At 42.9% G+C, this 14,345-nt stretch overlaps 1 protein-coding gene across 1 annotated transcript in view; it reads left to right on the forward strand.

Annotated features, from left to right (window-relative positions):
- The window catches only part of LOC138094831 (A-kinase anchor protein 13-like), a 109,528-nt gene that overhangs the window by 41,287 nt on the left and 53,896 nt on the right, over positions 1-14,345 (forward strand). Inside the window, exons 7-8 of the mRNA XM_068990808.1 lie at positions 9,208-9,250; positions 10,960-11,089. Coding sequence (XP_068846909.1) covers positions 9,208-9,250; positions 10,960-11,089 — 173 coding nt within the window. The remainder of the gene's footprint in view (positions 1-9,207; positions 9,251-10,959; positions 11,090-14,345) is intronic.

Consider the following 14,345-nt stretch of genomic DNA (forward strand, 5'->3'; position numbering starts at 1 on the left):
GCTGCCCTGTGTTAATGGGATGTTCTGTCTCAATTCATGACTTACTAGAGGCCTCATCTTTTTAATGTCCACAGTGACGTTAAGGCATAAATGGATGATTGTGTTAACTTCATTCTCATTTTAATATGATTGGTAGTTCAACTGTCAACCTAGCCTGTTGGAAATAAAGGTGCCTAATAGTGACTTATTCGCCAAGATAATAGGCACAGATTCACAGAGTTGTAACTGAAGTCATTGTTCCTGTTCTTTTTTGGATCTTGGTTTGGTTTGCTTTTGACTTGGCTTTGGGTGAGTGGTTCTGCTGGTATAGAAGGGACATTATTATAACTGAACAGTTTATAGTGGCTTTGAACCCGGAGTACTAGAAATGGATAACCCAACAGTCAGTGAGGCCGTTCAGCCCCACGTCCCTCCTCCCGGGGCCTGGGGGAGGGTCTGCGTCTCTATAGCAACAGCTACCCAGAACCAACAGAAGGTGGCCAGTGTTCGGTGACACACAGACTTTTCTTATTTTTCCTCCAAAAAGCAAAATGGTTTTTGACTGTGCTTTCAGTTGCTAGCCAGACCCTCTGAATGGTGCGGCCACTCCCCAGGAAGCACAGTCCTTGAGCGCCAGGAACTCTGGCTCATCTTATTGTGGGGACCAGGCAGCTGAGCTCCCCGAGGGGGACTGAGCTCCGTGGCCAGTGGCCATCCCTCCCCGAGGCGTCTGAGCTCTGTGGCCGGTGGCCTTCCCTCCCTGAGGGGGACTGAGCTTTATGGACAGTGGCCATCCCTCCCTGAGGGGGACTGAGCTCCGTGGCCGATGGCCATCCCTCCCCGAGGGGGACCAAGCTTCATGGCTGGTGCCCATCCCTCCCTGAGGGGACCGAGCTCCGTGGCCTGTGGCTGTCCCTCCTGGAGGGGGACCAAGCTCCGTGGCTGGTGGCCTTCTCTCCCCAAGGGGACTGAGCTCCATGGCCGGTGGCCTTCCCTCCCCGAGGGGGACCAAGCTCCGTGGCCAGTGCCCGTCCCTCCCTGAGGGAGACTGAGCTCCGTGGCTGGTGGCTGTCCCTCCCTGAGGGGCACTGAGCTCCGAGCTCCGTGGCCAGTGCCTGTCCCTCCCTGAGGGGACCGAGCTCCATGGCCAGTGGCTGTCCCTCCCTGAGGGGGTCTGACCTCCGTGGCCAGTGGCCTTCTCTCCCCAAGGGGACTGAGCTCCATGGCCGGTGGCTGTCCCTCCCTGAGGGGGACTGAGCTCTGTGGCCGGTGGCCATCCCTCCCAGAGGGGACTGAGCTCCATGGCCGGTGGCCATCCCTGCCTGAGGGGGACTGAGCTCCGAGCTCCGTGGCTGGTGGCCATCATGGATAGAGCTTGGAGTGAGAGAGTTCAGCCCTTTCATCAAAGTGGAGACCACTCATTTGGTTTGTAATGTACATTTCATGTAGATTTGAATGATGAACTGGCCCTAACTACTTCCCTAAGTGAGCACAGGCTATAATTAGGGGGCTTATCCACTCTTAATGACAGTATTTCTCTTAAGTCCCTCCTCATGTACAATTGAATTAATTTCCCGACTTTTTCTTTTTTTTATTCTGCTCTGGAAACATAATTTTTTTTGGTAGATATAAAAATTCTGGCTGTTTAACAGAAGACTAATAAAACTTCTTTCTTGCATGCTATGCCTCTAAGCCTCAGGGTAACTGGATGGTTCTTGGTTTCTGCCACACATGCAAATCTTCACTCCAGATCTCTTAAATACCCTGCATGATTCACCTTTGGTCATGGTCTTCCCTGTTGGAAGTATCAGAATTAAAACCTACCCTGTGGTTTTAAAGCCTAAAGTGTGTGGAACCCTTCAGGTATTTTATGGTAAGCATACTTAGTGGCTCTGTGACCTCGAGTCCTTGAACTATTCGGCAGGGCTAATAATGGGGTAGGGCTTAAATGTGTACTTCTTTTACATTCGTACTAGCATGTTTCCTGGCTTGTGGGAAGCATTTGTTGTCACTGTGGAATGAATGTGTTCATCATCCAGCAGTGTAGGGGTCCGTTTTTCTCTGACCAGGGTCTAAGCAGTGGTGAAGACCTGGAACATGATCTCTCGCTTGTCTTTAACTGGCTGTGTCTTACAGGCAAACCTGCTTGTCTGAGTACAATATATTAATACTTCCTAAACTCAGCATTCTCTCACTACTTCCCAGCTTTTACTTGTGTTCTAGATTCCCGCTTGAAAGAAGTTAGCAACTTTTCCTACAGCCTTTCCCAGCTATTACCATTTGAGCTTTTCTGCAAACATCCACTAAACTGTTGGCTGGACTGTCACTGGGTCACTGGCCAGATTAGAAAGACAGACAGACTTGGCATTATTCCCAAACTGGCGGGACACTGCCCTCAGAGAAGCCGCTCCAGGAAATGTGTTTGCCGCCTAGGGTTGAGTGTAGACTCCCAGCTTGCCAGGAGACTCTGATGCTTTATCATTAGAACTTAAGAATAAACTTTATGTTTGCATACGCAGAATAAGCCAGTTATTACAGACAATCCCTTCACAAGTCTGTATTTTTAAACTTGTTACTGCTTGCACCCAGAAGATGCTTACAGACAATAAACTCTGGGGTTGATTGGGTTCGATCCCTGGGTTGGGCAGATCCCTTGGAGGAGGGCATGGCAACCCACTCCAGTATTCTTGAGAATCCCATGGACAAAGGAGCCTGGAGGGCTACAGTCCATCGCTGGAAAGTCAGGCACAGCTGAAGCAACTTAGCATGCACACGTGCATGCACTGCTAAGCGTGTCAGTGGGAGAATGATACCCATTGCACCGTGAAACCTCCTGGGCTTCTTACGGAGGTTTCATTTTGCCCTTCATTTCACATGGCTTGTTGTCACAGAGAACAATGTCCCCATGTGGCACTTGTCCTTGGGATCGTTCTCAGACCTTCACTCGGGGTGGGTGAATTGGCCAAGTTCCTGGGCATGCTTGGACAGTAACGCTCGCTTGTAATTGACCACGAAAGCTGAGTGAGTCTTAAGAACCAAACTGTGGCATTTGATGTATAAAATGTACCAGATCTTCAACACGAAGTGACCCACATGACCAAAGATCAGAGTGGGCCTCTGGGCAGCTGGGCAGTGGCGCCAGTGACGGTATTTTATCTCTGCTTTCTGTGCTTAGTCTCTCTCTCTTAACCGGATGGTGGGAGGTGACATTATTGGAATACATTTGCTTTCTTAGGGTAGTTCTATTTGGAGAAGATAATATTTGCCAAATTCCTCAGAACAGAAATTCGGTCAAGCAAATTGACTTTTTTAAAAATTTGTGTTTATGACTGCGTGAGGTCTCAGGCAGTAAGCAGGGTCTTTTGTTGTGGTGTGTAGGCTTATAAGCTCCCTCAGAAGGTGTGATCTTTGTTCCCCAACCAGGGGTCAAACCTGTGTCCCTTCATTGCAAGGCAGACTCTTAACCACTGGACCACCAGGGAAATCCCCAGATTGACTTTTGGTATTGGCCTTTTGATTAAAGTATGAGGCTGGAATATATTCATGGTCATTAAATTTGAGTGCATTTTAAAACTGAATCCCTGTATTAGCAGAACATATTCTTTCCATACATGTTGGAGATACTCCTTATTCTTACAGGTAGGTTTTTCTTTATGATCCATGATTATGTGACAGAAGAAGGGGATTCTCTGAGATTTGGGTAATTAAGAGAGCTTATTTTCATTTCTTATATATATGCTTCACATTTGGGAATACTGTAGAACACACATTAAAATGGTATCTTCCTTTTGCACTGGACTGCCACTGCTGAAAAAGCTGATGCACGTGAATTTGTGGCGTTCTTTGCACTCTGTTAGGCGCTGTGGCTACACCCTTTGGTCTGCCATTGCTCGGCATTTACCTGGGGTATGGAGTGTCTGTTGTGCTGAGTAGGTACAGGGTTTTTTCTTTCATTTATTTAGGATGTTGACCTTACAGAAAGCCTGACAAAAGGAAATTCATTTATTCATTTGTTAAATTAGTCAGAGTTACCTGTCCTTTGCCAGGTACCAGGCGAGACAGTGAAAGGAGAGGCATGGCCTCCAGGTACGATTCCTTTTCTCCCCACACTTCAGCTCAAGGGCATGAGAACAGTTGAGGGTAGCAGATGATGGTACATGTGGCAGTTGAAAGAAACATTGTGTGCTCAGAAGCCCCTACTCAAGGGGTCAGAGAAGCCTAACTGGGTACTGTGCTGAGTCGCTTCAGTCATATCCAACTCTTTGCAACCCTTTGGACTGTTGCCCAGCAGGCTCCTCTGTCCATGGGGATTCTCCAGGCAAGAATACTGGAGTGGGTTGCCATGCTCTCCTCCAGGGGATCTTCCCAACCCAGGGATCGAACCCAGGTCTCCCGCAATGCAGGTGGATTCTTTACCGTCTGAGCCACCAGGGAAGCCCTGGGGAGAAGTGATACCAAAGTCAAGACCAAGAGGGAATCACTGGGTTTGTTAGCAGGTGGAAAGCTAGACTGAGGACTCTGGGCTTCTTGTCTGAGGGCAATGGAGTGGTTTTTGATAAATCAACTGATTGATTCTGACACTGCAGAGAGGCCTCACTGAAGACCATGTTGGGAAGGAGAGGCTGGTAGGTGAGTAGAAGGCTCTTGCAGCATTCTCATGAGAGCAGATGCTGGTCCAAAGCAGGTGCAAACCAGTGGCAGTAGAGAAGAAGTTGATGTTCAGAGGATTCTAGAAGACAGAATTAAAAGGGCTGAGTGACAGGCGATAAAAGGATTCAAGTGTAGCGTCCAGGTTTCTGTCCTGTATGATGAGTTAGATGTTAGGTACCACTCACCAAAGGAGAGAGTAAACGAGGAGGAACAAGTCTGGAGGAAGGGGCTGAGTTGACATATGTGCTTGTTGAGTTTGAGCTGCTGTGGGATGTCTGCCCACAGGTAGGCAGTGAGATGAATGAGGCTTGAATTCAAAGGACAGACCAGACTTGAAAATAGAAAGCTGTGAGTCATCCCTGTGTCACCTGCAGACTGTACCTGAAGAGGCAACAGTGAGTGAGGAGGTTTGGGGTGGGCGGGAAGAGAGCCAATACTGAATCCCGAGGAACACCACCATGCAAGGTGTTTCCTTACCTTGAACGGGGTAGCGGGTGGGGGGAACTCCAGCTGTAAATGATGGCTGTGAAAAGTAGCGCGCTTCCTGTTTTCATAATCTAACAAGTACATGTCTTTGTTGGAGGCATTTTCTTAAGCCGCATTACCTTGCTGCATATTGAGAAAGAAAGATGGACGTGTGAATAGTTGGTGCCTCGAGGCCCAGACAGCCTCCCCTGGCATCCTTCAGGCCAGTGGCACGGTTCTCGGCACCATGGGTGCCGTGGGTCTTTGTTCTGGTGTGATCCGCGGGCGCTAATGTCTTCTGTTAACCTGTTCCTCAGCCCAGCAGCAGATGCGGCCGGCACGGCGGATCTCGCTCTCCGTCAGCATCTCACCTCTCCTCCTTAAGTCTAAAACTCTCTTTTCTCTTGGCTCTTCTTACTCCAGTGATGAGGAGGAGGAGTTGCATAGTAAGTAAGCAACTTTGGGGTCCAGTGGCTGCTCTCCAGGGCCTGACCAGCGCTGAAAATGCCGTAGGCTTCCTACTAAGAGACGGGGGGGGGCTTTTATCCTCTTGCATGTCACCACTGCTGAATCATTCGCCTTCATGCTTAGCTTTGAAAATGAATTTGGATAAACAATAAAGTTTTTGTCTTGTACACCACCGATGTTGCCTGATCCAGTGACCCAGTTCCAAGGCCCGAGACATCGTCTGAAAACAGAGATACCTGCAAAGGCATAAGGGGCTCCCATCCCACCTTGTGCCTTTTATAACGCTGCATACTGACTTCTCGAAACGCTCCATTCAGTCATGTGAATTTCACTGTCATTGTTCTCCTTTTTTGTCTCATAGGACAGATACCTAGATGGCCATCTGTGACATTTAAAAGTCACTGTCAGACTTCTTTCTTCTCACCTTTTTTTCCCCCCATCTTTGTCCGTTTTTTTGTTTGTGGGTGGGGCGGGGGTGCTATGCTGCATGGCTTGTGGGATCTCAGTTCTCCAGCCAGGTACTGAACCCGGGCCATGGGAGTGAAAGCTCGAATCCTAACCTCTAGGCCACCAGGGAACTCCCCAGACCGTTTCTTTAAGAATATCTTTCTTTGAGATTAAACCACATGAATTAATTGGTTGGAAGATGTTCCTGTGGAACTTTTAGTTTTCAGTCCTTTCACTACACTGTAGGTTTCAGATTATTATAGCATTACTTAATAATAACCTAATTTAGTATTAGTTTTAGTAAACTCAGAGGGGAAATGAGTGCTGACCCCCATGAAAATTACTCTTTTCAGTTGTATGAGATTGCTAGACAATTCCAGGATTGCTGCTTTTAATGGAGAAAATACTTGCTATATAAAGCTAAATAATGAATTGTTTTCATTTCATATAAATCATATTAGTCTTAGGCAATTATAATATAAATGTGATTAAGCATCCTAATTCAGCACCATTTGCTGATCCTAAGTTTGAGCAGTATTTATTTAATATTTAAACATTAAAATTTAATATGTAGCAATATCAACTTCAAGGTGACATTTTTGCATTGTTCTTAAAGGAAAGTGGCTTATGCACAAATGAGTATCTTATATGTTCAACACTTTTTCACAAGTAAAATGCCTTTGGTATAGGGCACATAAGATTTTCACTCCATACCAGCTGTCATAGGAGGGAAGTTGTGAAACTCCATCTACAACTTTTGAGTTTTTACAAATTCTCAAGGCTGTTGAGTATTCGTAATATGTTTGGAAATAGGTTAGCATGACAAATAAAACTAAGGTTCCAATAGTATTTCTTCTACCACTAATACAAAATTATGACTGGTTATTCAGTTAATCAGCACCGGTTACTCAGTTAATCCAACATAATATCATCACAAAGTATAGAAGCTCAAAGAAACCCTTGAATCAAATATCCAGCATTCCTCAAAATGTGTTCCTTAAACTCAAAAATACAGTGAGAATTATGGGGTACAGGGATGGGGCAGTAGGGGGAAAGGGTTGATTCTTGACCATATAAATTTAGGAAACTATTTTAAGCAGGTTTCAAAGGCTTATGTGTATCTTGTGAATTTTGAAGGTAGTGTTCAATATGCTGTGATTCCAAAATGTATTAACCAGGTAAACCACAGTATGTGCAAGACAATGTGTGATGTCTCAGGAGACAAAGTGTTCCATGGATAGAACACGCTTTTACAAATACTATGTCCACCTAACAGCTCCAGTTCTAGAATGTTACTGTATTAGGTCTGCAGGTTGTTTCATGCCTTAAAACAAAATAGGTCTCGTTGAAATATGTTATTTACTTGCAGTAGTACTTAATAGGCTAAATTCAATGACAGATTTCTTTGCTTCTGTCTGTAATTATGTTATGAAAGTAACTTTGGTTATATCATTCTTAGATGCTCTGAAAACTTGACACTTAGGGAAAGTCAGAAGCATTTATTTTAGAAACATTGGTGAATTAATCACTGCTTTCAGAACAATACCTGAGAGGTTATGATAAATGAATTAAAATGAATTGAAGTATCTTTTAGCAGCAAAAAAGTTGGAAATCCTTATAGGAGTTACAGATTCTCATAGTATTTGTTGAGTTCTTAGTTTATTTGACAGAAACCTTCTGGGAGCTTAGTCTTGGCCAGGCTCTCTGCTGGTTGGTGTTTTTCTTTATGGGTTTTATTTTTGCTTTGTTCATATTACTAAGGTGGTAACTTACTAGATAATTGATTACGTGTACAGCAGAATCCTGGCAGCCTGAGAGAACTTGATGGTGCTTATATCATTCAGGGCTCCTTAAGTGTAAAATTAAAGCCCCCAGTCTAAACCACACTCATTTGTTTAGGTAAATGAAGGCATTCTGAGGTTTAAATGTTGGTGTTTTCACCAGATCATGCAGAGCTGGAAGATAGATCCCAGGTCTTGCTCTTCCTCTCTCTTCTGGCTGTTGTTACTGTGCATCATAAGTGAAACAGAAGGAGAACCCCAGACAAGTAAAGGAAAAACTATAAAAGCGATCTTTTGAAGCCTTTGAATTCATTTTTAAGTTTCTAATGCATTATTTATACATGTTAGCTACGTGTTAGTAATGGCTTCACCTTTGCATTTCTATTCAAAAATCTGGAACAATTTGGGAGTTCTTAAGAGTTTCAAATGTTGATAATCTGGTAGTAGAACATTTTCCAAATCTCTATCAAACTGAAGTTTCAGTAACCTCAAGGAGAAAGGCGTATTTTGTCCACATTACAACAGTAGCTACATAGAGCAACCTTTGCCTACCTGGAATCACACACAGAAGGTGTTTCTATACCTGATCTCCTAAAACTTGGAAACCATTTGTCATTAACCTATCATAGGTAAAATAATGGTATCACTACTTCTGTATTTGTTTTATTTAATGCCCTGTCTTATTTAGCCATTGATGTAATGACTCATTTCAGTTTATGGTCTGATGGTTATGGAAGGAGGAATAATATATCTGCCCTACTCATCTGATCAGTATCAATTAGAAAGACCTTTAGCATCTGTTTTATCTTCCTTATTTCAGAGATGAAGAAATGAAGTCTGGAGATCTCACCCCAAATTAGTGGCAAACCCTAGACCTTATAAATTGGGTCTAATGCTCTTTTCTCTTGGTTTCCTAATGCTCTAATCCATTTCTAGGAATGCTCAGGAAAATGTCAGGCATATATTAGCTAGACTTTTAATATAGATATATATGAACACAAGATTAACAGCATGCAGAAAATGACATGTCATTTCCTGTTGTATATTCCTCTCTGACAGCATCTCAGAAAGATGGCCTATGGACTCTGAACCTTTGTAAGAACAGGAGTTAGACATACATTTGAGCATTTTTGTTGTTTCATTTTGGGGTTTCTTTGGTTACTTGAATCCTGGATTTAAAAAAATTTTCCCCATGAGAAATTCACTCCCAGTTGCTGCCAATTTCCAGTTCTAATTTGAGGGTTTCATTTTCAAGTTTTCCTTCTTCCAAACCCTCAGAAGGAAAAGCACCCCACACTGGCTTTCAGAGGCTACTTTTGCTTTATCTGTGTCAGTCACAAAAACATTAAACATTTTATCTGTTATCCAGGTAAGATGCTTTTGTTCTGATGTTTTTCCTGCCGTTCTTGTTTTCCAGGTTCGCGGCCCTTCCACAGCACCAGCTCTAATCTGACTGGGAGGTACTATATACGTTTATTTTGCTACTCCTTTTCTCAAGATGAAATGAAGGAAATCCAAAATGTCTTAACACATTTACGCAAAATAAGTTAATTGCGCTTACTGGAATTTTACTTCCTTGATTGATAAATTTGGAATATTGGTTTAAATTTATGTCCTGGGTAGCGTTCTACCTTTATTCTTTGTGGGGTCCTATAGATGGAGATTATCGGTGCACTTATTCACATAAGGATACACTTGTATTAACTTTATGAACTTTGAACTCTTTGCTTACGGGAATTTCCAAGTCCAAGAACATTGTGTTTCACAGTGTGTGTGTGTGTTGGTATTCACGCAGTATTGCTGCCTACTTAGCCCTCGGAAGCTTTAAAGCTGTTTTCTTCTGTGTAGGTTCAGACAGTACACATCTCTGTCCAGGGAAGTGACTTGGTTTTTAACAGCAGGCAAAAGATTGCTATTTTGACTCATTGTTTATTATTCAAGCTTATGAGATTAAATATTTGATTTTAAGCATAATTGGGATTCTGATTGTTGCCCTGCAGTGTCTTATAAGTTGCCTTCCTTTTCACAAAGAAATCAACTGTGACCCAGTAATCCAGAACTCTCTCGATATGAGTCCTCTTGTTTGCACTTAACCATATTCTGCTTACTCTTTGTTCTTTCTAGAGCAGTGATTTTCATTTCCCCTTTGTCTTAGTAACAGACTGCTTTATATTTCAAGCAGTATTTTAAATATAAATAGACTTAAGCTACTGAACAGGACCCATGTGGTCCTGCTTGTCTCTGCTCTCACAGAAGCCCTCGAGGCAAACACTACTTTTCCAATGGAAAACTTCTAGCGTAACTGTTCTGGGACACTAGGAAAAGTAGTTTGAATGGATTTCTGTATAATAGATGATGTATTATGTAACAGTTCAACGTAGTTCTTTTTGTGCAAAAATGATAATATGTACAAGGGCCCCGCATTCTTTGAGGAACTCAGCCTTTGTGAATTTCCCAGGATCTGGAGATTCCCATCATGGATGGACTTAGGACATAGGTGTCAGTACCTCCAGGTCTCTGTGAAAGCCCTGCAGTAGATCTTTCTGCCCTCAGTGTTCTGCCCTCAGTGTCGGTTCTACCTACCATTCAATATATTCCCTCCTTAAATCGTGCACAGCCGACTTCACATGTTGACGGTCCAGTGTGCCAGAAACCTAAATAAAAGGTGTGACCTCTGCTATGAGGGAACTTGTACATCCATTCAGTCACAAAAACTCATTGGTTTGCGTCTGTTGGTTTCTTTTTAGACACCTGTTTAATGCAAAGAAGTTCATACATTGGGTGCTGTTTAGGTTAAGCAATTTCAGATAAAGTAATTAATGACTAATTGATCATTAATACTAATCAACAATTAGCATCAGATCCCTGAAAACCCATTAGTGAAACACTAATAACTGACATAAGAAAATTTAGCCAAGTTTTCGCAATAGGACGTGAGCATTGTGATATGCTATGTTGAGTTGATATTATTATATAAAACCTTTCAGCAGCCTCTGGCCACCTCTTACCCCTTTTCTCATTTGCACATGAGCATATAAGTTGGCTGTGACTTGTAGCCAAAATAATACCTGACAGTGATGGTTACAAAGAATTATATGTAGAGTGTTTTAATTTAAAAAAAAAAACAACTTCTGTAATCTTTTTAAAAACTCTTCTGTTCTCTATTTAGTATAACAGAAGAGAACTTTAATTTCCTGCCACAAAGCCCCAAGAAAGATTTTGAAATAAAGAGTGGAACCAAAGTCAGTCGTACATTCAGCTACATCAAGAACAAAATGTCCAGCAGTAAAAAGAGCAAGGTAAGTACTGTTGTGGGCGTTTCTGTGTGACCCCCTCAGCCAGCTCTCAGTAGGCTCCAGGTGCAGCACACACCCAGAAACTAATTACATGGTGGGGTCCTGTGGAATTGAGTTGAGAGATGCTGGCTGCAGGAAGCTAATACCTGAAGAAAACTAACAGCAAGAAAAACAACAATAAGGGATAACACTATCAGTTGAGTTTTTACTGTATGCTGAAAGCTTCCCATGTATTATCTGATTTAATCCTTTCCACACACTATAAGGTAGATATTATCTCCTTTTATTAGGAGTAAGGTACCTCATCTGGGAAAAACATCAGAAATAAAAAGTATCTGTAATAATTCCACATTAGAGATAAAAACTCTTATAATATTTTTTGAATGTATTTTTAGAAGAAAAAAAAGTTAACTTTCTTATACTAATTCCCATTGCTAAATCGGAAGATGTTTCAAATCAGTGGGGAAAACTTTCTGCCTCTCACTTTCCTACACTCACTCTATTCACCCATCTAGCCTCCAACAAAATAAGTAGGAAAAAAATTGGGACTCAATTAAGGACTTATTGCACAGGAATCACTATATATCTGTGTGTTATATGCATACGCACAGGTACATAATTATTAAGTTTTGTAAATGAGGTAAGATCTCTTTTCTTTCAGCAAATACTAGGTTTGGTCATCACTCAGATTTTTCCAGAAAACCTGCCACCACAATTATGTTTTCTCATTTCACCTGTCCAAGTGCAGAATGGACAGAAAGTAGGCAAACTGGAAGACGCACAAAGAGTCTAGCGAACCATTTCTAGAATAGTCTCATGTTTAAGCGCTAACCTCATGCTTAGCCTTGTTTTATGATTCAAAACAGTTAAGGTTAAAGAAGGCAGAACACTTAATTATTCTTTGTGTGGCAGCAGGGCTCAAAATAGAGCCGTGCCTCCCTTACCAGCTGCCTTGGCCACTGGTTGGGCGTCGACAGAAGGCGGCCTCCTTGAAAGAGCAGTGTTAATTGGCCAAGAGTGTTTGATGGAGTCAGCATTCTGCTAGGTGCTGACAAGCAGGTGGAGGAACCAAAGCACACGATCTTTACCTGGATGATGTTTACCGTCTGTTCGGATGACTCCAAGTGTTTCTCTTGCCTTTTTTTGGTTTTAACCCGTGAAATCTCTTCTCCAAACAAACTTTTAACCAGAAGACCAGGGTGAAGTGGAGAATTCCCCCTTCTCCATCCATCTCCCTCGTGACGCCAGCTTAGGGGCAGAGTAGTGAATACGCGACTGACAGCTTTGGCGAGGCAGTACAAGCAGACATGAGCGAAACGACGCAAGGCTGAACACAGAAACTGGGACCCGACCTTTCAAAACATCTCGCACCGCTCTCCTTATTTCCCCAACCGCGGCCCAGAGAAGCACGCTTCAGGTCACAGACCAGGTCATATCTTGTGATCTGACTTCTGCCGAGTAATACTGTCCTGTCCAGTTCATGTTCACTGTTCAGCAAGAGTGAGCTGCACAGTGTCTCTTTCTATTAATTTTGTTAATAACCTCAAAGGGCTGGAGTCTGGAGCTGGCTAGGAGAGGGCTGAAGAGAAGGGGGCAGGCAAAAAGAAGGTAGTGTGTGTGCAAGTGCAGCCTGGCGGCAGCAGCAGGCCATCCTTAGGTGACCTCTCACCTCCCAGCTTCTCTGTCAGAGTGGCTGGACTCTTTTGCAATGAGACTGCTTCCCCTTTCAGGCTCTTGGCCCCAAGATTTGGTCTCTGGCAGCTTGTGTTATCTCTAGTGATGGAAATTCTCCAAAAGTTACAAATCTGTAACCCTGGATTGCAACCCACTTCACATTATCAGGGGTGCAGGCACCCCTTTAGCCACATTATCAGTTTATTAAGAAGCTTAAGAGTCACCTTTGATCATTGTTACCAGCTCACTTCAAATAAGATTGTTTTTGAAGGTTAGGTCACAAAGGATAGCTCAGCTTTTGTCTATGTACCAAAAATAGTAAGAAACAGGAGAATTGGTGAAGTAATGCATTTTATGGTATTGTTGTTTAGTCACTAAGTCGTGTCCAGCTGTTTTTGTGACCCCATAGACTATAGCCCCGGGGTCTATGCCGTCTATGGGGTCTCACAGAGTCAGACATGACTGACTCGACTTAGCAGCAGACTGTAGTCCACCAGTCTCCTCTGTCCGAGGGATTTCCCAGGCAAAAATACTGAAATGGGTTGTCATTTCTTTCTCTAGGGGATCTTCCCAACCCAGGGATCAAACCCACGTCTCCTGCATTGCAGGGGAATCTTTACTACTGAGCCACCAGGAAAGCCCCACATTTTATGTTAAGTTGCATTAAATACCTTGTCTGTCTTTGCCATTGTACCCACAGGAGGGCCTTTCCATTCAGAAATGTTTGATTCTCTAAAAGGATAACATAAAAATAAGTGAATATTTTCCTGGTGTCATGATGCTGGCTCTACTGGTTTTCTTACCCATTGAATAATGTTACTTCTCCATAATGCTTAAAAAATTGAAATGCTACTATAGATGTTAGCACTAGTTTTTTAGTGTAAGCACTCTATATATAGTATGCTAATGTGTAACAATACATGCTATATCTATATTTATTTTTTCATATCTGTAGCCATGTGAGTATGAGAAATTTGGGGGAAATTGAGTACTGATCCTTTATAGGTCCTTTCAAGAATTCTCACTAACTGGCATGAGTTAATAAATATGTTGAGTCGTGTGTGTGTGTGAAAGAGGGAGAACCTAAACAGGAAATAAAACAGGAAGACTGGCAGGCAGTTTCTGCTTTTGTGTTTCAGTATCTTTAAGAGGTCGTACTGTTTCCTGATAAGTGAGTCTGCTTGCTGCAGACTCATAACAGACACACACACATTGTGTGTGTGTGTGTGTGTGTGTGTGTGTGTGTGTGTGTGTGTGTGTGTGTGTGTAATGTCCTCATTACAGAGGGAGTGGGGTGTGACCCTCTCTAAACCACCCTGTCACATCGATTTATTTTTTTTTAAGCTTTCCTCTTTGCAGATGAGTAGGAGATGGTCAGAGATGTTTGAGATAGATTCTTAATCTGATTTGAAGTAGGCCCTTTTGGATGCAAGGATTAGATTCCTGCCCAGATGTTAATCTACTCCCCGGCTTCATGACAAGACATTCAGCTTCACCTCCCAGTTCCCGTGAAGTGTCTAAAAAAGAACTAAACATCTTAACCTTTCAAAGGTGCCAAGTAGGGTAAAGTAGTGTTTGCCAAGAC

Source organism: Capricornis sumatraensis, chromosome 19 (assembly GCF_032405125.1).
Source record: "Capricornis sumatraensis isolate serow.1 chromosome 19, serow.2, whole genome shotgun sequence".
NCBI lineage: Eukaryota > Metazoa > Chordata > Mammalia > Artiodactyla > Bovidae > Capricornis > Capricornis sumatraensis.